General features: G+C 28.4%; 2 protein-coding genes across 2 annotated transcripts; both read right to left on the bottom strand.

Annotated features, from left to right (window-relative positions):
* Positions 1–3,903: 3,903 nt before the first annotated feature.
* LOC124916251 (protein TIFY 5A-like) lies at positions 3,904–4,406 on the bottom strand. The gene is made up of 3 exons (XM_047456981.1): positions 4,324–4,406; positions 4,118–4,244; positions 3,904–4,044 (listed from the first exon to the last, which is right to left on the bottom strand). The coding sequence occupies exons 1-3, from the start codon at positions 4,404–4,406 to the stop codon at positions 3,904–3,906; spliced, it is 351 nt and encodes a 116-aa protein (XP_047312937.1).
* A 16,922-nt stretch (positions 4,407–21,328) lies between these two features.
* LOC124916250 (9-cis-epoxycarotenoid dioxygenase NCED2, chloroplastic-like) lies at positions 21,329–22,978 on the bottom strand. Its single transcript, XM_047456980.1, has one exon. The coding sequence runs from the start codon at positions 22,976–22,978 to the stop codon at positions 21,329–21,331; it is 1,650 nt and encodes a 549-aa protein (XP_047312936.1).
* Between the last annotated feature and the right edge of the window lie 894 nt (positions 22,979–23,872).

The raw sequence follows: 23,872 nt of genomic DNA, 5'->3' as shown, positions 1-23,872 counted from the left end.
GGTCACCACTATCACTGAACGTCATAGTATTTTATTATTTTAATTAATTAGATAAGTGATTTTATAGTTAAAATTTAGAATTTTAATGATTTGATAAAGAAATTTTTTTATATAAAAAAAATTAATAAAATTTCAAACAAAATAAAACGTAAACCCAAATCATGCATATAGAAATATTAGTAATAAATAAATAAATAATGCTCAATGACACCATACTGTCAATCCTTGCAATTACCATAAATTTGCTCTACCTTCCTTAATTTATTTTAAACAAATTCATAATACATTCAGACTGAAAAGAAAACGTGTAATATATATATATATATATAATAAATGGTCTTAATTTTTGTGTGAGGGTGATAAAAATGTATTTCTTAAAGATAATAAAAATAAATGGTCTCTTCCCAACCGAAACGGTCCAGCATAACAATGACAGAATATTGACAATTTTATATGGATAGAATTAGCCCAATGTCTAAAACATACAATAATTATATAGCGTACACATCATCTTATTAATGTTATTATATATTCTTAAATTAACGAGTGATGCACATAATTTACGCGTTTTGAAAGGACGTATATATATATTATAATTTATTCAACATTTAGCATGTGACAAATATATATAAAAGATGAAATAAAACTAAAATATACAATTTTGAATTATTAGAGACTGACAACCCAGAAGAAGAAGAATTGGTCCCAAAAGATGAAGCTGTTTGATCTTATCTTGAGCAATTTTAGATCTTATTTGAATGTCACGTTTTTATATTTTAAAAAAAAAAGTTATAAAGTTATTTCATTAATCACTTAATCATTAACTTGTGGGAAACAAAGTATTTAAAAAAAATCATCAAGGGCATCTTTGATTTGCCTATTTGAGGGCTAGCTGGTGGGGGAGGGATGATGTTTTGTTTTTTTTTTTTAATATTTATTGATAGAAAAAGATTTAAATTTAAAAAATTTAAATTTAAAAAAATTAAATTATTGGTATTTTAGTATTTAATTAATTAATAAAATAATTTGATTGATTTGGGTAAAATAATTCACTAAAATAGTAAAAATCATCCAAATATACATGTCTCGGCTTGCTTGGAGTGTTAGACACAACGCAAACGCATTCCCATTTTTCTCCAACCGGCCACCATACGCATACCCAAAATAGAATTTACTCTCTCTCTAAAAAAAACCATATATGCGTAGTTACTGTTCAGTTCCCAAATTTTTTTTATAAATTTTCAAATAAACCCTTGAAATATATACACTCTTTAATTTAAATATTAAACTTGTTTATATGAATTATTTGAAACATTTCATTTGCTCTATAATTAAATATTAAATTTTATTATACTTAAATTTTATTTAATTTATTTTTTATTTTATTATATATTTTTATGTTATATTCTATAACTTAAATTTTAGTATAATAGGTTTATTTATTTAAATATATTATTAAATTATATGTTAAGTATGAATTATTGATATATAATTAATTTTATTTTAATTTTATTAAAAATAAAAAAAGATTAGGGTTAAATATGTAAAGTTAATAAATATATAGATAATATTAATAAGGTTAAAAAGTTAGTGTAAGAAAAGAATATTCTAAGAATATTTTTTTGAGTTTGAAAATGGGTTTTTGGGTTGGAGATGAATTACTGTTTGAAGTGACATTTACTGCATTTTGGATTTAGGAATGAGTTTGTGGGTTGAAGATGGTCTTAAAGTATATACAAGGATGGATCTATGTAGGGTTTGGTGGGCTGAAACTCACCCCGAAAAAAAATAATTTTTTTTACAGTTCAAATTTGACCATACACACTAATTTCTTACAAAAATTTAATATAATTCAATGTTTTTTTTTATCTAATTACTATAAAAAAAATATAAAACTTACTTTTATTTACTCGTAATTTTTTTTAGTCCATTCCATATTTTTTTAAGCCCACCCTAACCCTAAATTATGGTTCCGTCCTTATCATGTATACCTCTTATTTTGTAATTTTTTTATTATAAAAATATATAATATTTTGATAAATAAAATAATTTAACGTAATTAATTAATTACATTTTTATATAAATTTGATGTTACAGGAGAATCGTTTGAAGCCTTAATAGAAGTGATTCATCAAAATTTTGGCAATAGCTCAAAAATACTAGTAGAAAATATTGCTTGCTCATTCCGAATTGCCCAAATAATATTTGACCAAACAAAGTGGTGCTATAAATTATATGAATTTAATTAGGTTTTTATTAAATAAATTATAATAACATGATGAGCCATGACTTTAGTTATATATAAGTTTTGATTGTTGATGAATGAAAAACAAAATCTCACTTTAAAGAAAATAAGAAATTGTTCAAACTTTACTTGCTAGACCTCTCAACTCATAGATCATTTTGTCACTAATTTGTTGGGATGACGTAATCAATTACGAGGTTTAAAAGGTGTCGGTCGTTTAATTAACCTATAATGGCCTTGTTTGAAATTCACAATCCAATTCTGCTGCATCTGAGTTTGAGTAATAGAAAAAATCTAAATTTATTTATATATCATTTTTTTTAAATGGTTAATTTAATTAAAAAATTGTTCAACATAAAATAAAATAAACTTATTTACAAATTTAATACAATAAGCATCAATATATTGATGTTTAATTTTTAAAGTGTCCGGATTGCCGGGTCGAGAAACGTGATTAATTTGAATATATATGTGAGAGTAAATGGATAATTAAGTCGGATTATGGGTTGACCCGCCCATAAATTTAAAACAGTTAAAAATAAAATTAAAAATGGTATATGTATGCTTCGAACTTGTAACATAACAAAACAAGTACAACCTAACAAAACAAGTATAACCTTTAACCAAGTGTGATTGAGATGTGATTTGCTGAGAAATAATAAGTCGGTATCAATTGAAAGTAGTTGAAAAATTATGAATCAAATATTTGATTGATCAAATGTGAGGTCACAATGTTAAATGTTAAATATTAAAAAATATGAATCAAATATTTGATTGACTAAAGTGAAAGTGTAAGGTCACGAGATGAGAGATTCATTCGGAAAAAATATATAATGAGATATGCAAGAAGATAAGTTGTTTTACCGAAGTGAATAAAACGTAGAATGAGAGCATTTTATTTTTTATTTTAATATATTATTCGTGATTTATTAAAAATTTAAACATTGAATACATATTATTATTATTTTTATTTTTTTATTTATTTTTATTTTTATTTGTGTGCATTGCACGAAAATCTTCCTAGTTATTTGACAAATAATATTTTAATTATATATATATATATATATATTAGTTTGAGATTCAATGAGTGATGTCCGAATCTTTGAGTAGTTGTTGAAAAATTTAGATTGATGCGGCAGATATGATAGACCTACATATTTGAGTTATCATCCCAATTAATTTTTGGTAGATTATTAGGTTAGAGAAAAATCATTGAATTTTCAATAACTGTAGTTATACGATTCGTATAATTCATATTACTATTATTATTACGTTTTTTAAAATTAGTTTAAGAAAGTCAATAGAGTCTGTTGGGGAGTTAATCGTTTTTCTCAATAATTTTCGAGCTCGATAATTTATTGAATACTATTTTTTTTTTTATTTTTAAGGTTATATTTTATTTTTATTTTTGTTATGTTTAACGATTTTGTTTTTAATATACATGGATTTTCTCTTTTAAAAAAATAATATAAATTATTTACATAAATATGTTTGATTTTATTTAAATAGTTTGCTCAAGTTTTTGGTTAAGATTAAATTTTAACTTTTACATTATATAATAATAATAATAATAAAACAAGACATGATAATTATGATTGAAGATTTATTTAAACATGTGTTGGAGGTGGTAGTAATAAATAATTAGCTAGGGAAGTTAATTATAGATTCTTATGTCTTTTAGATCTGTTTTGCAGGAACTGTTGAAGAGATCTTTTAAGAGGAGGAGGAGGAGGATCATCGGTAGGACTCGTCATCTCTCTCGCGCCACCACCACCAGCAAGCATAATAATAGCTCTTGCCTATACATTAATTATTATAATTAATTAATCCAATTAATGAAATTAATTAATTAATTTGTATATACCATTATACCTGATGCTCTGTCACTTCACAAACGCTGATCTTTCCGTTGTAGAAGATGGTTATCTGTTGTCTCTCCGGCGACATCTCGCCGCCGCCGCCGCCGCCGCCTTCTTCTCTTAACAAATCGGTCATGATCCTATTTCAAATTATCATATAATTAATTATCAAATTATGCACACATAAAGATATTGATTCATGTAATTATTATATATTACATGGCCGCCGGCGCCGTGAGTTGATCATGAGAAGAAGAGGACGGCGGAACCAGCCGGAGCTCCAGATTGCAGTTTCTTCCCATCTTCAACATCAGCTACCACAATATGTATGTAGTATGACTACTTTGCTGTTTATCTATCTATCTATATATATAATATTATTATTAGTTTTTAATATATATATAAACCATTTAATTATAAATAATAATATTGATAATTAAATTACTAATTTTACACACATTGAGAGGAGAGAGAGAAAAAGAGTCAAAAACAAATATAGGGAGGAGAAATTATTATAGCTAGCCAGCTATAAGAAGACTTTTGGAAATTATTCGATAGTGTCGGAATATTATATATTTTTAGAATTACGTAAAATATGGAGAAGATTATACCGAAATTATTTTTTAATTATAAATGATATTTATAATTTAAAAATAAATATATATATATATATATATATATAATATAATAGTTATAAGTAATAAATAATAATAAACTAAATTCTAAATAACTAACACGGGTTTTTTATTATTTAATTTATTTTAATAATTTAAATTCAAAAATATTGATTTTAACTATTAAATTATTTAATTCATTAATTAAAATATGAAAATATAATTTATTTTAAATTATTATTTTTATTTTATTATTATATAATAATACTCTTCTAAGATATTTTATTTAAAATATCATCATTTTCTCAAAATAACCACAAATCATTATTTTCTAAATAATCTATTTTTTTTTTCCATAATCCTTTATCAAAACAAGACCTAAATCATAAATTTAATTTTTCAAAATTATATTCAAGAATCTCAATAAATTCATTTTATGTTTTTAATATATTTTAATAATCAACTCTCAAAATATTTATCTTCTCTCTAATTTTAACAAATTCATTTTATTTCTCCATTATTTTTCTCTCTTAAATTAAGTAAATTTATTTCTTTAAAATTGAAGACTCAATTCACAATGTTATCTATTATCCTTTTTATAATTTTTGTGTCGTTTTATTTTCAGCGAATTTTCTCCAAATAAAATAAATATAATTTTAATTTTTAGTATTAACAGTATAATACTGAATACCGAAATTTTGTATCATTCTGATATATCGGCACGCATAACAAAATTTCGATATGATAAGCGTTATAGATAAAAACAAATCCATATACTATACTTATCAAACTCTAGTTTATTATAATTTTTGTATATGTAATATTTGTCTATATATAAATCCATATAATTTATTTTAGAGTTTTTTCAGTCTGAGTTTATTAAAAAAATGTTGAGGATTGTAATTTTGAAAATGTGATTTTTTTTTTAAAATAATTTAAAGAGTATTAATATAAATTATTTTAAAAAATAGTTAAAGAATATTAATATATAGTAATAAAAATTATTTTATTTTTAAAAATAAATAAATTTTTAATGTTTTAGTTAATGATTTAAATGATATGATTGATTAAATTGTGAATGAAATAATGTTTAATTTTAATTAAATTATAATAAAGACAAACAATCAAACAACCTTAGACTTTATACTTTAATTATTATATAATAATGTGAAAGTTAAGAGGGATACATTGATTTATAAAAAAAAATATCATATTTGATATTTAACCTGGTTTAAGATATTAATTTTACTTATGTAATTTGGAAGTTCACTAACAATTAACAAACCACTTAGCAATGTACTATTAATATTTCTTTAGCTCTTTCATATATTAATATTTATGAGATGTACACATAATTTAGTCACACATAAATTGTAAGTCTAAATAATGTATGCCTTGTTGGACGAAGAACTGTCTATTTTTATTTCTTATTTTTAAGACCAATACAATAAACAGATAAATATAATAAAATCATTTAATCACAATACTGAAAGCAACCACAACAAAAAATAATAATACAATATATATATATATATATGTATATATGTGAATCTCACTAATCAAATCTTCTTACACACATCAACCTGTACCAACATAATCTATTAAATCTCATAATAGATGGGTGGTAAACTTTATCCTAAAAACCGGTAAAAAATAAGAAAATAATAATTTTTAAAATTTAAAGACTAATTTATCTTTTGACTTTAGAGGATATAGTGTAAGTGAGAGAATGATGGTTTAGAGTGAGGATAAAATTAGAAGGCAGTTTTGGTATTTAAATGATAAAATTATTTAATTTGATGGTAGATAAGATGTTTGAATTTTGAGATAAAAACTGAATTTTATCCCAAAAACCCTTTCATCAAACGAGCTCTAAAGGATCGATGATCTAATTAATTACACAATCTCATTTTTGTTGAAAATTAAAAAGATTTTTAATACTTTTTAAATATTTAATAATTAATGTAATCAAATTATCTTTAAAACCCTACATGAAACTAGCCTAAGTATTTATTTTTTAATGTTAGAAAACCGTAACTATTTTCAAACGGAATATAGTTTTATTTGACACATTTAAATAATTAAATCAAATAGTTCTTTAATCATAGTTACTTTGCTCATAATTACATTATTTAAATAATTAATTAAAAATATATATTTTAATATAAAATATGTTTTATCATTAAAAAAATGTATATTTAAATATATATTATTATTATTTATATATTTATATCACTGCTATCTTTTTATATCTTGGATGGTGTTTTTAATGTTTTTTAAATATAATTTTATGAAAAAACAATTTATTTAAAATTTTAATTTGTTGAATTATTATAATATTTTTTATATATAAATTTTATAAAAATAAAATAAATATATAAAATATTTTAATTGACTAATGAGTGATTGTTTGTATATAGCAAAAGAAAATCTAAATCAAACAATTTATAAAGCTAATTTGATGTTGAATTTTGTAAAACTTGCTTATCACATTTTAATCTTTTAAATCAAAATTTGCTTATCACGTTATTTTGTTTAAGTTATTTAATTGATAAATAAAAATATTAATTAATACTTTGTTTTTAATATAAAAAATATTATAATACTTTAACCTACCAAATAAATAACTTTATATTCCTTCTTACAATATATATATTTTTCTTAAACTCAATAATAATAATCCTAATTAAATTCAAGATATTTGATGAAGAATTGCTATGAACAATGAATAGGAAGTTTCCATTTGAAAATTTACATTTTTATATAGCACGTTGAAAATGTTGTGGGAAACCAATTCCCGTGGCCAGTGGGTCCCGACGGAGGAAAATCTTTCTTACACGTGTTCATTTCTATCTCCACGTTTTGTTTTACAATATCTATTTACAATTTTGCATTAAGATCTAAAAATATTATAGGAAACAAAAAATTATACAATAATTTGTATTATTATTTAAAAAATAACATTACATATTTATATATACACTGTAATATAGTTAGATCATGCCTTATAAAAACATTTTATCAAATTAAAAAGAGTTCCTTTCAATATTTTTTTATAAGTGAGTTTGATGATAAATATTATAACAAAATAATAAATTTTAAATTAAAATTTTAGGCCTGGTTCGATTTAAGAGAATCAAACATTATTTCATTTCACTCTCGTTTATTATATTACACCACTCAATTCATTAGTCAAAATATTAAAATATTTTATATTTAAATTATTATTATTTTTATTTTTTAAATCTTTTTATCTAAAATAATTACCAATTTCTCAAAATTAAACCATCACTGTTATCTTTTCTATTTATATGATTGAAATAACAAGATCCGAACAAGCTCATAGATTATAAGGCAAGATAAAAAAAATATCTTATATCAATGAATGTATTAAACAAACATTTTAAATTAAATAATATTCTAGTACCATTATTGGTATAATGTGAGAGGAGCCCATCCCCCAACTTCCGTTTTTCTTCCATCACAAAAATTGAAATCTAAAATTTGACCAGACAAAGAATTTTGGAACTAAAAATATTTATAAAAATTTGTAATATTAATTAGATCATAAGTTTTATAATTAATCAAAATACATAATTGATAGAAAATATTTTAGAATGTAGTGTGGTGGTTTTCATTTCTTGAACATCAACCAAACAAGACCTAAGAAGTGGGAGTTTTTGTAATATTTGTAAAACATATATGATTTATGTGAGCGAGAGTATCTCGTATTAATGACGCTTTAGTGACGATCTCACTCATTTAATACTAAATAATTTATAATTCATTAAATTAATAGAGCAGCTAGAAAATTTTGCATAGTGTAATTTTTAATTATTTATTTAATTTCTAAATAATTGTGCAGCAATTAATAAGATAATTATGTAAAAACCGGACAACAACCTTATAAAATGAATTGTATTTAACAATAAATTGCGTGATAAAATAATTATTTTAAAAATATAAATTGGATAAGAAGGAGGTCATTGTGATGAGAAGAAACTACTAAAATCTGAAAATTTTATTTAAATTTTAATTGATCTATTGAAAAAGCAGAAAAAGCAGACTGATTGCAATTAATTATATTAACTGGCATGACAAAAATGGCATTATAGAATATGGAATCTAATTTCATATGATGATTGATTGAAAAAATATATTTTTTTCTTTCAATTACAAGTCGATGGAATATATGATGGGCTTCTAACCCATTTATCTACTTTATATTGGGCTGATAATATTATTTAAAAAGCCCAACCTCATTGGGTAGTTTCCGGTCCTATGATATATGGGTTTATGGCTCTTATTCTTTCAATCACTCTGCACTCCACCCATGTACAACGAATAATAAAATTAAAACTTTATTTCAAAACAATATATTATTATCATAAGTATAAATGAATCTAAAAAATCATAATAAATAAAACAGTAAAAAAAATAAAAATTACTTGCGTTTCATTTATTTAAATAAGTATTTATTTAATTTATGAATATAAATTCATTTTATTTCTGTAAAATTAAATCTTAAAAGTTTAAATAGTTTGAACTATCTTCAATTAGACAGTTTAAAAATAAACTCATATTAGATCACCTAGATTCAACTTATTCATTTTCAATTATTTCTTAATTACTTTTTATTTATTTATTTATGATTTCTTAGGTATAACTATGGTGTAAAAAAATCAAAAGTTATTCGTGAGTAGCTCAATCAAAGTTCGACTCGGTTTGACTGAGTTCAAATAGAGATTGTGTAACTCGATTTAGTAATTGAGCTCGAGTTTTATATTTCTAGTTCGAGTAACTCGATTTAGTAATTGAGCTTGAGTTTTATATTTCTAGTTCAAGTAACTCGATTTAGTAATCGAAATCGAGTTCAAACTTTATATTTGTAGTTCGAATATATATAATTTAATTACCAATTGATATGAATTTGATAATTGTTTGTTGATGAGTATTTTGATTGTTTAGTCCATTACTCCATTCTATCTATATCCATCTCATTATGCATTGGAAATTTCTGGATAGATAGAGAGAATTGTTTCAAGACAATAACCTCTTCTAAAATTTAGGGAACTTTAACTAATTCACTTCAAAAGTCATGGAAAGTGAAAGTTTTGTCTTGTCTTGAAGATGCCATTTTAAACTTTAATGACTTCATCAACACTTACTCTATTGTATATTTCTGGTTTGAATAAAAAAAAATAACCTAAATTAAAAATATTAGTGCACCAGCCGGGAATTGAACCCGGGTCTGTACCGTGGCAGGGTACTATTCTACCACTAGACCTTCTATATAATTTAAAAATATTGTATAAAAACCTATATTATTTAAGTTTTCTTTATCATAAACTAATATCAATTTTTTGTTTAACCATTTAATTCATCATCTTATATTAGAGTAATTTTACCAATTAAAAACTCAAATAATTTCTTTTTTATCATCAAGAAACATTAAAAAAAAAAATCCAAATAACCCAACATCAAACAATTGCTCTTGATACATAGAGTGGCTCTTTAACGTGGTTGATAGTAATTACTTGATTGCTTTCAAAAAAAAAAAAATTTATTATTTATAACTAAAATCAAACAACAATGCAAATTTTAACAAGCACGGAAATTTTAAAAAAAATTAATTTGTTCTCTAACTACTTCAATTGATTTATTTAATGAAGTCTCTTCGATTGTCATAATAATATAATTATGAAATAAACGTATATGTCGATAACGATTACGGAATGTTGTACGGTTCTTTTCAAGCTAAATCGTCCATTAGAAGATAAGCGGGATAGAGGTCCAACGACTAAGACCGAGTTCATCGTCTATATCTATCAGCACTTCCCAACAACTAATGATAGATTTCGGCATAACCCACTGAATATTAGCCATGTTCATAATAAGCTTCAAATTGCAACTACTCCATTATAGTGTAAGAACAAGTGAGACGTCGACTTCACCTCTTTATGACACATTTTACAATGACTTGTCACAATACACCATTTTTTCATACATCTATTTATCCGTCAAAACCACTCCTTGTATGACACTCCATTTAAAAAACGATATCTTCAATGGAAACTTAGAGCTCACAACTTCTCTCATATGATATCCTAATTAAAAAACATTATTCACAATTAAAGAGTAACAATCACCAATTCACCATAGACGAATCTTTATAACCTTAGGCCCACACTTCAAAAATTTATTTTTCATTAATTGAAAAATATATATTATATAATATGATATATAATAAAATAAAATTAAAAATAAGTATTTTTCCAAGTATATTATATATATATATATACATATCTTAATTATTTTCATATTAACCTGATTTTTTCATAATTTCCCTGTTGATTCTATTTTTATATTTTTTTCAAGTCGTTTTCAAGCCAATATACTTATTTAATTCTTATTCTACTAATTCTCTATTCCTTAATTATTTTAACAAAGTTTTTATATATATATTTTTTTAATTCTCAAATAAGCGGAATCCCTTTTTTCTTAAAAACAAATTATAATTCTTATTTTCTTAATTAGTATGATTGTTTATTAAATTATATATAGTGATAGGTCACAAGTTCGATTTTATCTGAAAGTCTTTTGAGTTTAAGCGGGGATTGACAGTGGGGTGTCATGTTAGTTCTATTTTAATTAAAAAAAAGTTTAAATTATATATATTGATGATATTTGTAAACTTGCAACGAAATTTTATTTTACAAATCAATACATCATTACATATTTGCATTGAATGGTATGAAATGATACATTATTAGAAACATGATGCGATGCAAAATTTGAAGGTTTCTACACTTGTTAAGTTATGTAAGCAATTGACCGAAAGTGGACGATAAAAAATTTATGTGTTTTTTTTAGAAAACGACATAATGCCGTTAAATAAAAAGACCCGAAAAGAGTAATATTTATGTTATGTTGACTAGATTGATTATCTTGTATTTTGTATATTAACATTACATATTTCTACTGCTACTAGTGAGCGGACATTTTACGCAATGAATAAGGTGAAGACGGAACTTCGCAATAAAATAAAAGATTATTTTTTACCGACTATTTAGCACTCTATGAACGAGATATAGCTAAAGATATAAATATAAATTATATTATAAATGAGTTTTATGTTGTAAAATGCCGTAGAGAATAGAGGTGTTCAATATTTGGTCTGAACCGAATATCCGACTGAATTCGAATTCACCGAATTCGAATAAACCGAATTCGAATTTTATTTTCGGTTTTCGAATCGAATTTCAAACCAATTCGAATTCAAATACGGTTTTCGAATTGGTTTTCGAATTTGAGTTTAACTCGAAAACCAAACCGAAAACCGAAATCATTTTTTATTATTTATTTTTCTAAACTTAACTTAAGAATAAGTTCAAAATAATCAAACTAGAATATTTTGAATTAAAATTTATAATAAAAGAAACAAAAACAATAGTGGTCTAGTGGTAGAATAGTATTTTATTATGGAACAGACCCCGAGTTAAATTCTTGGTTGGTACATTTTATTTTGTGTTTAAAAGAAAATTTAATTCGGTTTGAATTCGAATTATTCGAAGTTCGAATATGAAATTCGGGTTCGGTTTAATTAGAATTTATTCGAATTCGGTTCGGTTTTCGAATTAACGAAAAAAATAAAAAATTCGAAGAAACTGAATTGAGAAACTCGAATAACCCGAAACCGAACCGATGAACCCCTAATAGAGAATTCAACCTATTTAAACGTTTTAATATAGTTTCTCATTTTGATATATATATAATATTAGATAGAAATATTCATATTTCATCCACAGTAGGAATTGCTGCTGGTTGATCAGTCGACCGTACGTAAATGGGAAATCACAGCCAATTAAGCACAAGGCATGGCCATACTGCCATCTTTATAACTTGTCTTCTTCTAACCATAAGTCAACAATTTAATATTAATATATAATATTCAACTTATTCGAATTTTATTCGAATTTAAGTAATGCATGTTATGTGTTTGATTATAGTTTTACGCTGAAAATCAACTTTTTTAATACAAATATTTATTAAAATTAATATTATATACTCATTCATAACTCATTGGCCAAGTTTAAAATAGTTTTACTAAATAATATACATTTCCTCATCCTCTTTTCATTTTGTAATGCTTGTAATTAAGGAAATATTTTTTTTTCCTCTTAAAATGGTGCAATTATTTCATTAATTTTAATATAATATTGATGAGATTATTGGTACATATATACTTTTGTCATAATTATATTGACAATACATCCATTTTAATAATTGTTAAAGTGAAGTGAAAATATTTTTATTTTATTTTATATGAATATTGTAATTAAAATAGATGAAACATTTTTGGTATTTAAATTTGCTGGGTTTCTTTGCCTAGAATATTCTTTTTGTATGATTGTCCCACATCGGAAGATGATGGGAGTTGGGGAAGTTTCTTAGTGTATAAAAGAAACTCTCCCCTCTTTGATTCAGTGCACCCAATATTTGTTAATTCTCTTTTGAACTATTCTGAGTATCTGTAATTCGTGTTAACGATTATAGTGAAATATTTTTCAGTGGCTCTGCCCGTGGATTAGTCAGCAATTTTGCTGGATACCACGTTAAATCGGGTGTCGTTTTCATTCTGTCTTTTACTATTATTATCATTGTTCTTGCATCCGCACAACAATTGGTATCAGAGCAGGGTTGTTTAGATCCGCTCAAGCAAGAACGATGGTTGAATGTAAAAGTTTTGAAAGCCGACAAGTTTACTGGGAGGAATAGTTTTAGTTTGTGGCAGATCAAGGTCCGGGCATTGTTGAAACAACACGGCCTATGGGCTCCCTTGATGAAGCCTGCACCTGTCCCGCCACCTGCTGATATGAAGTCTTTGGAAGAAAAGGCACACTCAACATTGCTCTTGGCTTTGGCAGACGATATCATTACTAAGGTGGCTGAGGAGGAAACCGCTGTTGGTTTGTGGTTTAAGCTGGAGACTTTATAGATGAAGAAGAGCTTAACCAACAAGTTGCTTTTGAAGCAACGTCTGTTCAGTCTGCGTATGCAAGAAGATTGTGGTGTCGAGAAACAGGTGGAGCAAGAAATGACTGAGGCTAGTTGTGAAGCAGAGGAGAGTTTTTCTCAACCACTTTCAGTGGTAGATTTTCCAATTGCTCCATCATCATCTGTAGAACATCAAAATCTAGCTCTTAATCGCCCTAGAAGAGCTAATTTTGGTGTACCTCCTTCAATGTATGGCTATGAGGACATGGTTGCCTATGCTTTACAGGTTGTAGAGGAAGTGAATCCTCATGAGCCATCCACCTACAAGGAAGCTGTTATGGGTACTGAGTCTGTCCAATGGCTTGCTGCCATGGGAGATGAGATGACGTCACTTCAAAAGAATCAGACTTGGGAATTAGCTAGAATACCACCAGGGAGAAAGGTTGTCACTTGTAAATGATTGTTCAAGAAGAAGGAAGGGTTGTCACCAGCTGAGGTGGTCAAGTATAAAGTCAGGTTAGTTGCTAGAGGGTTCAGTCAGAAAGAGGGAGTGAACTATAATGAGATATTCTCACCAGTAGTCAGACATACTTCCATTAGGGTGCTACTTGCTATAGTTGCACATCAGGACCTGGACCTCGAACAGCTAGACATGAAGACAGCTTTCTTACATGGAGAGTTGGAAGAAGAGATATACATGATTCAGCCAGATGGTTTTCAGGAACCTGGAAAAGAAGAATATGTTTGCAAGTTGAAGAAGTCTTTATATGGACTGAAACAGTCCCCGAGGCAGTGGTATAAGCGGTTCGATAGCTACATGTTTAAGATTGGCTATTCAAGGAGTCCGTATGACAATTGTGTCTACTACAACAAGCTCAAATATGGTTCCTTCATCTATTTGGTATTGTATGTAGATGATATGTTGCTAGCTGTTGAGAAGAAGTCTGACATTCAAAAGTTGAAGGGACTACTCAGTATAGAATTCGAAATGAAGGATTTAGGTGTTGCTAAGAAAATTCTGGGAATGGAGATCTACAGAGATAGAAGTCATAAGAAGTTATTCTTGTCACAGAAGGGGTATATTCAGAAAGTTCTATCAATGTTTGAAATGGCTACTACTAAGCCCATTGATACTCCCAGTGCTTCAAATGCACATTTGTCTGTAACATTTGCACATAAATCATCTCAGAAAAGGAATACATGTCACATGTTCCTTATGCTAGTGCAGTGGGAAGCTTGATGTATGCTACGGTCTGCACTAGATTGAATCTTGCACATGCTGTTAGTGTTGTCAGTAGGTTCATGGGAGACCCTGGTAAGGAACACTGGCAAGCAGTGAAGAGGATTTTCCGCTACCTCAGGGGTACATCTGATATTGGTCTCAGTTATGGTGGTGATAGTCAGTGTCTAGTATCTGGTTACTCAGATTCTGACTATGCTGGAGATGTAGACAGTAGAAGATCGATGACCGGTTATGTATTCACGCTTGGTGGTTCTGTTGTGAGTTAGAAGGCTACACTGCAGCCGACAGTAACCTTGTCTACTACAGAGGCATAATATATGGCCTTGACAGAAGCTGCTAAGGAGGGAATCTGGTTGAAAGGATTGGTTATTGAGTTGGGTCTACATCACGATCAGGCTTCAGTGTACTGCGACAGTTTGAGTGCAATATGCTTAACCAAGGATCAAGTTCACCATGAAAGAACAAAACACATTGATGTGAGGTACCATTTTCTGAAAAGTGAGAAGAGGATCAAGGTAAACAAAGTGGGGACTGTAGACAATCCAGCTGATATGTTTACCAAGCCAATTCCGCAGTGCAAGTTTCAACACTGTTTGAACTTGCTCAATGTTAGAAGTTGTTGATTGCCCTTGAAGGGGCACGGCCTGAGACAGAGCAGGTCACATCTGGGCATTCAGTGTAATGCATCTGTTTTGTTTATTTGGGCATTCAGTGTAATGCATTTGTTTTGTTTATCTGGGCATTCAGTGTAATGCATCTGTTTTGTTTATCTGGGCATTCAGTTTAATGCATCTGTTTTGTTTATCTGGGCATTCAGTGTAATGCATCTGGCACATCTGGTATTTAAAGTACATCTGGTGTATCTGGCACATCTGGTATTTAAAGTACATCTGGTGCATCTGGCTATCTGGGAAAATATATCTGGGCATTCAGTGTAATGCATCTGGCACATCTGGTATTTAAAGTAAATCTGGTGCATTTGGCTATCTGGGAAAATATTCAAGTCAAGGTGGAGATTTGCTGGGTTTCTTTGCCTAGAATATTCTTTTTGTATGATTGTCCCACATCGGAAGATGATGGGAGTTGGGGAAGTTTCTTAGTGTATAAAAGAAACTCTCCCCTCTTTGATTCAGTGCACCCAATATTTGTTAGTTCTCTTTTGAACTATTCTGAGTATCTGTAATTCGTGTTAACGATTATAGTGAAATATTTTTCAGTGGCTCTGCCCGTGGATTAGTCAGCAATTTTGCTGGATACCACGTTAAATCGGGTGTCGTTTTCATTCTGTCTTTTACTATTATTATCATTGTTCTTGCATCCGCAAAACAAAATTTTTATATATATATATTTTACATTAATTGAATTTTATTTATTTACTTTTTTACTAAATCAAAAACAATTTCATTAATACAAATACGTATATTTGTTGCTGTGTCATATTGAATCTATTAATTCATCTCTATTTTAAATATTTTTAATAAACAAACAATTTTAAATTAAGATACCGTTATTGTTTATAGTTAAATTAAGATATAGCTGGGTATTAAGTTGGGAGAGTTGGATAAATAATTGTGAGAGAGTAATTAAGAAGTTTAATTACGAGGTGAGGGTATTCTGGACATTTTTAATTAATTAATTATTATTAACTTTGGATAGTTGCGTAATAGAAAAGGTGTTACATTTTTTTGTATGAATTTGTCGATCATGAAACTTATCTTATACAGATTATTTTTAATTTTTGGGTAAACATGTAAAAAGGAAAACATTTACAATTAACATAACTATTATAAATCTCAACCGCATCACATATGATGAAAACACAAATTCTATCATAAACCTTTCATTACAAGTTATGAACATAATTTTCGCTGAGTAAATAAAAATAAAAATTCTCTAAAGTTTTTAGTTAGGAAATGACTCGTTCATTTGTTTGAATTGGTAGCGATCCCTATAAACAATGCGCTCACGGTTGAAAAAAATGTTTGATTCTTGTTAGAGTTTTATTTCTATACATAATAAAATATTTTGTCAGGTTGAGAACTCATACTAATCATTGAAAAATTGAAAAATGATATATCTGTAAACTATGAACAATTCTCTTATATTTTTCGATTGTGTTACTCAACATTAACACAACCATTCAATATTGAGTGTTTGTGTGATAAATTATTGGACAAGAATATTTCGAGCAAAAGTTATTTATTTGGATCGATGTAGTGCTATCAATTTTTACGGATAAATGATAAGGTATGAAAATAGTTGCATTATGTTAACTCGGTGTCTAATATACTATAGACGGAGAAGACGACTAACATTTAAAATGTTTGATGGAGTTTCAACCGAATTTAGTGGGTCAAGTCTCACACTACTATAAGTAGGGCCGGCCCTGGATTAAGCCCGACAAGCCCTTCAGCTAGTAGCCCCACTCCTCATTGTATCTCATTTATTAAAAAGTAAGATATTTAGTTAAATTTATTATAATTTTAAACCTAAGTTGTGTGGTAATTTAGTGATTTAAGATAAAAACTTAAAAAAATTATTTTTGTATGAATTTAAATCTCAACAAAAAATCATTTTGTTTATCAATTTTTTATAATAAATACGGTAAAAAAAATATCGACATTTTTTCTACTGGGGTTGAGACAACCCAAAACTCGGGGCCGACTCTAATTGCAAAATGTTTGGATTAGTGATGCTAGACTAGACAAATAATTAATTATTTTATTTTATTTTGTATGTCATGTATACTTCTTTCTTATAAGAAATAAAATCATCAAATATAATTGTTAAATAGATGAAAATATTGTTGTTACTAGAAAAAGAAAATAAAAAGAAGTAAATGATTATTGGCACGGGTATCATAATTTTTTTTTTTTCTTCTTTTACAGTGTCATAGAATACAAAGAGTCTAGAGTCATTGAAGGTTCAGACTCATTTAGACGAAGCCCAATAAACTGGTCCCTTGTTATATGCATATTATAATTTAAATATATAATTTTTATTATTATTAAATAAATCATTTAAAAAAATTAATTTTATTATTATTAATGATTGGAACTAATTAATTAGTTATAGTTGATCAAGTAGATCGATTGATCCTTAAGCATTACGTACATTATATATATATGGATCCATGTATAAAGCTACTCGGACTATGTCTAAAATATTTTGTATGTATTTGACAAAAATGATGGTGTTTTTCGTCGTTATTGACAAGTTTCACGTCGTTAAAGAATAACATTCACATTAAAACTTGACAAAAATATTAGCCCGGATAAATTTCAAATCCTGGCTCCGTCCCTATATATATATATTTACTTTTGCCTATATTTTATAATAATTATTTAAATTGCTTTGGATTTTATTGTAGAATTTGGGAGAAGGATTGAGAAGAGAATGACGTGTCACCACATTATTAACTTTATTATTTTTTTTAACTAATCAGATTGAATCACGTTATTTTTCTCAAATTCCCATTCCCAAATTAATCTCTCCCCATCCTTTCTCATTATATATATCTTAACTTAGTAATATATAATAGTTGATTTTGTTGTTTGCGATCTTGAAAGAGTAAGTGTTGAATGGAAGATTAAAAGTTTCAAAAATATTTTACACAATTGAAGATTGAATTTGAATATATAGTTTTTTTATTTTAATATTTATGAATTAAGAGAATATAATAATAAGTCGGCCGCTAGGTGTTAACCCATGATGATTCTTATTCTTCATCTGTATAGCGCGCAGTCCGAGACGACGAGAGGGGGTCTATAATTAATTAGAAACACCCTTTAATTTGCTTGCATGCATGCAAAAAGGTGCTTTTATATTTATTTTTATTTTAATTAATTGACAATTGGCCATCCCATTCTTGAAGAGACAAGTCGACATATGCAATATCACATGATTTATAAATAATTAATTAATTATTCACAAGTGTCAGTTTCCGACCCCAACAAGTGGAATTGCGACAGATATCATCATCATCATGACTTTAATTCATTTGGCTTTCCAACAATTTTTAAAACTACATATTTTCATTCATTAAAATGTTCACGGTATATATATATATACCTTTTATAGCTCAAAATTTTAATAAAAAAACTTTACAAAATGATTTTCAAAATAACAGATTAATTATTATCCAAAAAATGTTACTAATTAATAATTAAAGAAATAAATAAAGAAGTAACAACAACAACGTAAACCAGCTGAATTAATATATATGTATCTCACCGTCTGGTCCCGCCTCTGCCATTTTTGGAAAAACAGTCAAAATTAGCTGCAGCTATATATATATATATATATATATATATATATATATATTTATTTATTTATTGCAACTTATTTGCACCGCAAGCACTCAATATTTATCCATCTATTTATTATTGTCAATACGTTAATTCACTAATATATGTAAATTTAGATATATTCTTACATTAATATGTGATTTATATTTATTTTTACTATTTGTAAAAATGCTTCAGTTTTATAATTTTAGGTAATATATACAATATTTTTGGACCTATTGTTCAGGCAAACAGGACACCTTGGGATAAGCCAACCAAACTCTCTAGGATAGTCTTCCTTAGGACAATACATTTAATAAATATCTAACATAGTTATTTAATTTTTTTTATATTTAAACAAAAGATATTGTTTTTTTTTTTGGAAAAAAAATATAGGACAACGGATTAAGTATGTAGACCGCAAATACACTTAACCATTTAACTAGGCGCAGAACTTGCCGCCTGACGGGCTCAAACACAGGAACATAGAGTTAGCATCCACCTCTTTTTATCGTTAGGTTAGAAGAGGGGATAACAAAAGATATTATTCTGTATTTGTTTATGATAAAAATTAAAAATTTGTTTTGGTTATAGGTTCAAATCTTATTAAAAATGATTTTTTATCAATTCTTTTTATCTAAATCTAATTAAAAAAAATTATATTTTTTCAACCGGGGCGGGACAGTCCAAAACTCGAATCCGGCTCTGCATGCAAAGAATCATCATTTTTATAGTTACAAAACTTGTATTGTGCTTCAGTTTAATTTTGTTCTTAGTTCTTACTATTTATAACTAATTATATTACAATTGCTAACACTTAATTTGTACTTCTGTCGACATATTGTTTGTTATTGTACGTTATTTTATTAATATATATATATATATATATATATATATATATATATTTTTTTTTGGAAGAAAGACAATGCAACAAACGGTGGAACACAAACTAATTATTTAGTACAAGTGTTCATTAAGATTTATTTATTTCTTTATTTGGAACTCTTTTTGCCAATCAAACACTTGAGCTTGTTTCATTTTGGTTTATTTGAATTTTTATGGAATTACTTTAAAAATTATTGTTGATTAAAAATTGAATTATTTTAGTTGAATTATTAAAAAGTTTTTATATTTAAAATAAAAAAAAATGTTTGAGTATTGAAGTTGATAAATTAAAGTAACTTTATAGTTATAAATATAAATACAATAGATTTTTTATTAGAAAATTAATAAAATCCTAAGACACTCCAGAGGAAATAGGGATAGGGCTGAATTATTTTCGTACACAATAATAAATAAATGTGCATGCAACACATTTAAAAAATATAGTTTTAAAATATGTTGTTCATACTTCAGTTTTTATATCTATATATGTTTCAAATTTAATAAAATTTTAGTTGATATTTTTAATAGTGCAACTATAAATGTAATACTCTTGAGAAGATAGGTTTGGCTTTATACTTGTTGTATATGCTTAAAATAAAATAAAACTTCTTTTAAAAATGTAATATATAATTAATTTTAAATTATTTTTTTTTGGTTGTAAAATGTAAAAACTGTGGAATCTGTAGAACGAAAATTTAAGCCTAAAACGCGCAACTGACGTTAAAAAGTTAAAGAACGTGCTCTGGCCCATATTTTGGGTTAGTTCGATGCTACCTACACAGGTAGTGCCTGTATCCATTAAGGCACTGCCATTTGTACAAAGAGAAAATAATCAACAAATAAGGAAGGTGATGCTTCACTTTTGTGTATATGTGTCATTTTATGAGTGGAATACAGGTACTGCCTGTATGGGTAGCATCGAATTAACCCATATTTTGAGTCAAAACACAAAAACGCAGTGCGTCCTAGGTAAGCGTTTATGAAAAAAAAAAAAAAAAAAAAAAAAATAAACTTATTTAGAAGAGACAGGGGACCAATAATAAACTCCCAAAAAAACAAAATAAAACAACCTCTTGTATGACATTCAATGTAGTCTTGTTTCAAATGTTTTTAAGTTGGAAACGCATTCAATAACTCGATTCTTACTGCTAAGCTACTTTGGTGTTGATGGGTTTTCGACAATTATGTATTACTAATTTCTACATTTGCTTTGCCAATTCTTCCCCGCTTATGAAAGTCCCATGAAACCCGTACGGCACTCTCGACGGAAGCTTAACGCTAGCCTCAACCTTCAAAGAACTCGCGTTCACGATCACATATTCCGATTCCCCTTTCTTCTCATCGTGCACAAAACCCATAACATACCCTTCATCTTCCTCCGAATCACATCCACCCGCCGCCACAAAATACGGTTCGCCGCCGTATCTCTGTTCTCCATACATAAATCTCTTAACCTCACCCGTTACCAGGTCCACCTTCGCAAAACCCGACACCTTCGGCCATGGTTCAACGATCGCCAAGTAAGCGAATCTCGTCTTACGGCCCAACCTATTCCGATTCACCATTCCGGCCTCCAAATTCATATGCTCATCGGATTCAACAATCGGGCGTCTTGTCGATTTACGGGTCTTAATGTTTATCCGGATTTCGGATAATACACTCTTTAAACTCTCGTCACATTCGTTGAAAATGGAGTCTGCTGGAGTCATGCAAGACCCTATCACCACGATTTCATCGCTTTTCGGTTCTTCCCACGCGTTCCATAAATGGAAACAGAATGTTTCCGGCGAATCGACCCATATTATATCTGACCCGGAATTCTTCGGTAGAATACCGAATCTTGACATTTTCTTCTTGTCGTATATTACGGGTGACCCACCCCGGATCATTTCCTGGAGCTTGAACACAACTTGGTGATCCGGGATTACCACGAAGTTTTCAGTGATGGCGAAGTCGTGGATCATCGTCGGCGACTCCAGTTTAATCTCGACCTCCGGTGATTTCTCTCCCGTCGGTGAGAATTTAAAGTATTTTAGGTATGGTTTCTTTACAACGTCGTAGCTAAGGGAGAATAATTCTCGGGTTTCCGGGTCGACTTTCGGGTGGGCAATCATAGATGATTGGTGTTGACCGTCAAAATTGAATCGACCCACTGTCTCGATATCACCCGATTGGGTTATCCTGACATGATACGGTAGGTCATCTTCCGACATAGCAAGAAGGCGGCCGTTGAAATAGACCAGACCCGCGTTCGCTACGCCAATACCCTTAGTCCCATTAACAAGCCCGAAAACACCACGGGCAAAAAAGAGGAGAAGTCGGGCAATGCCCGAGTGTCCGTGGAGCTCTCCGATTGCTTTAGGAAAGACGGGTCGACCGATCATTTTCTCGTGGACTAACCGGTTCGTCTCCGTGAACCGGCATGCGTAACTAACGGAATTATTGGTAGCGTCGATTGAGACAGCGTGGACCATACCGTCACCATCGAAGAAATGATGACCTGCAACCGGGTCGTGTAGCGGGTTTGCACCGTTACGAACATAGACACCTCCTTTAATACAATCGGGTATTTTCCCGGTGGTAACGGGTAGGAAATGATGAACAGGGCTTTCATTGACGGGTGAAAAGTTGCCTGCGATTTGGACTGCTGGGTCGGCTGTTTTTGGAAGTGGTTTGCTGCGGTCGCGATCTAGTAACGCGGCCTCAAAGGCGTTTAGAGTGGTGGCGGCGGCCTTTTGTAGTAAATTCCAGTGCTGCGGCGGCGGCGTAAAAGTGGATTGATTAGAAGGGAAATTGGGTTTTGAACCAAAATCAATAAGAGATTTGTTGCTGCTTCTCATACTCGTCATCGTTATTATTGTTGTGGATGCCATTTTCAATGGTTCTTTTTTTGAAAAAAATAAGAAATCTTGCGTTTTCAGTTGACAGAGAGAGTGTGGGAGTGGTGTTATAATTAAGAATGACTGCGATTGTTTTTGTTTTGGAGAGATAGAGAGAGATGAAGGTCTCATGAATGATAATAAATAATGGAAAGAGTGAGAGAAGACGAAGGTAAGCCACGTGTCAAATGTTTACATAGGGCACTTGTAGGAGGAGGCGTGGCATTTGCCAATTCATTTTTATTATAATTAATTAATTAATTTTTACATGTCAGAAATACATAGTATCAGTACTAATTAGGAATTGAATAGGATATATCATATCTACGTCATTCCATACATATATATATATATGATAGTAAATATTTCATATTACTTTTCAATTTATTTCAATTTGTTCGTTCTCCCCAAATGATTTCTAAGGAATTGTTTACCAAGGTGGTGGTCTTTGTGCGTCACTTGTTTTTTTCTTAATATTGGAAACAAGACTTAAACTTCATTTGTTTTAAATAAAAATTAGCTTTGTTTAAAAGTTTTATTAATTAAATCTAGTATTATCCGTCTAAGGAAAAAAGAAAAGAAAAGAAAAGAAAAAGGAGTAATTAGCCGCTTTGTTCTTGTTCTGTCCCTGTTCATGAAATCCCGCCGCCCCTGCAACTTCAGTCCTCGTTGCTATTATTAATCTCAGCCATTCAACAATAATAATAATTTTTAAATTGATTGATAGCAAGCAAAAAAAGATAAAGAAAAATAACATCAATTCCAAGAATGGATAATTAATAATTGTATGACAACATGGGCTTGTCTGATGAAGGTTTATTCAAGAGTTTTTTTTTTATTTGCGTTTTTCAGAGAAAAATATGT

The sequence above is a fragment of the Impatiens glandulifera genome, chromosome 9 (genome assembly GCF_907164915.1).
Source record: "Impatiens glandulifera chromosome 9, dImpGla2.1, whole genome shotgun sequence".
NCBI classification, from domain to species: Eukaryota; Viridiplantae; Streptophyta; class Magnoliopsida; order Ericales; family Balsaminaceae; genus Impatiens; species Impatiens glandulifera.
Note: the sequence above shows the minus strand (reverse complement) of the source record. Positions and strands in the feature narration are given on the sequence as shown.

Bases quoted from the DNA above. Each gene is read 5' to 3' on its own strand.
- LOC124916251 (XM_047456981.1), bottom strand. From the start codon at position 4,406: ATGGGAAGAAACTGCAATCTGGAGCTCCGGCTGGTTCCGCCGTCCTCT. The intron at 4,245-4,323 runs GTAATATATAAT...AATTTGAAATAG, and splicing joins CTCACGGCGCCGGCGGCCAT to GATCATGACCGATTTGTTAA. The intron at 4,045-4,117 runs GTATAATGGTAT...ATTAATGTATAG, and splicing joins GTGAAGTGACAGAGCATCAG to GCAAGAGCTATTATTATGCT.
- LOC124916250 (XM_047456980.1), bottom strand. From the start codon at position 22,978: ATGACGAGTATGAGAAGCAGCAACAAATCTCTTATTGATTTTGGTTCA.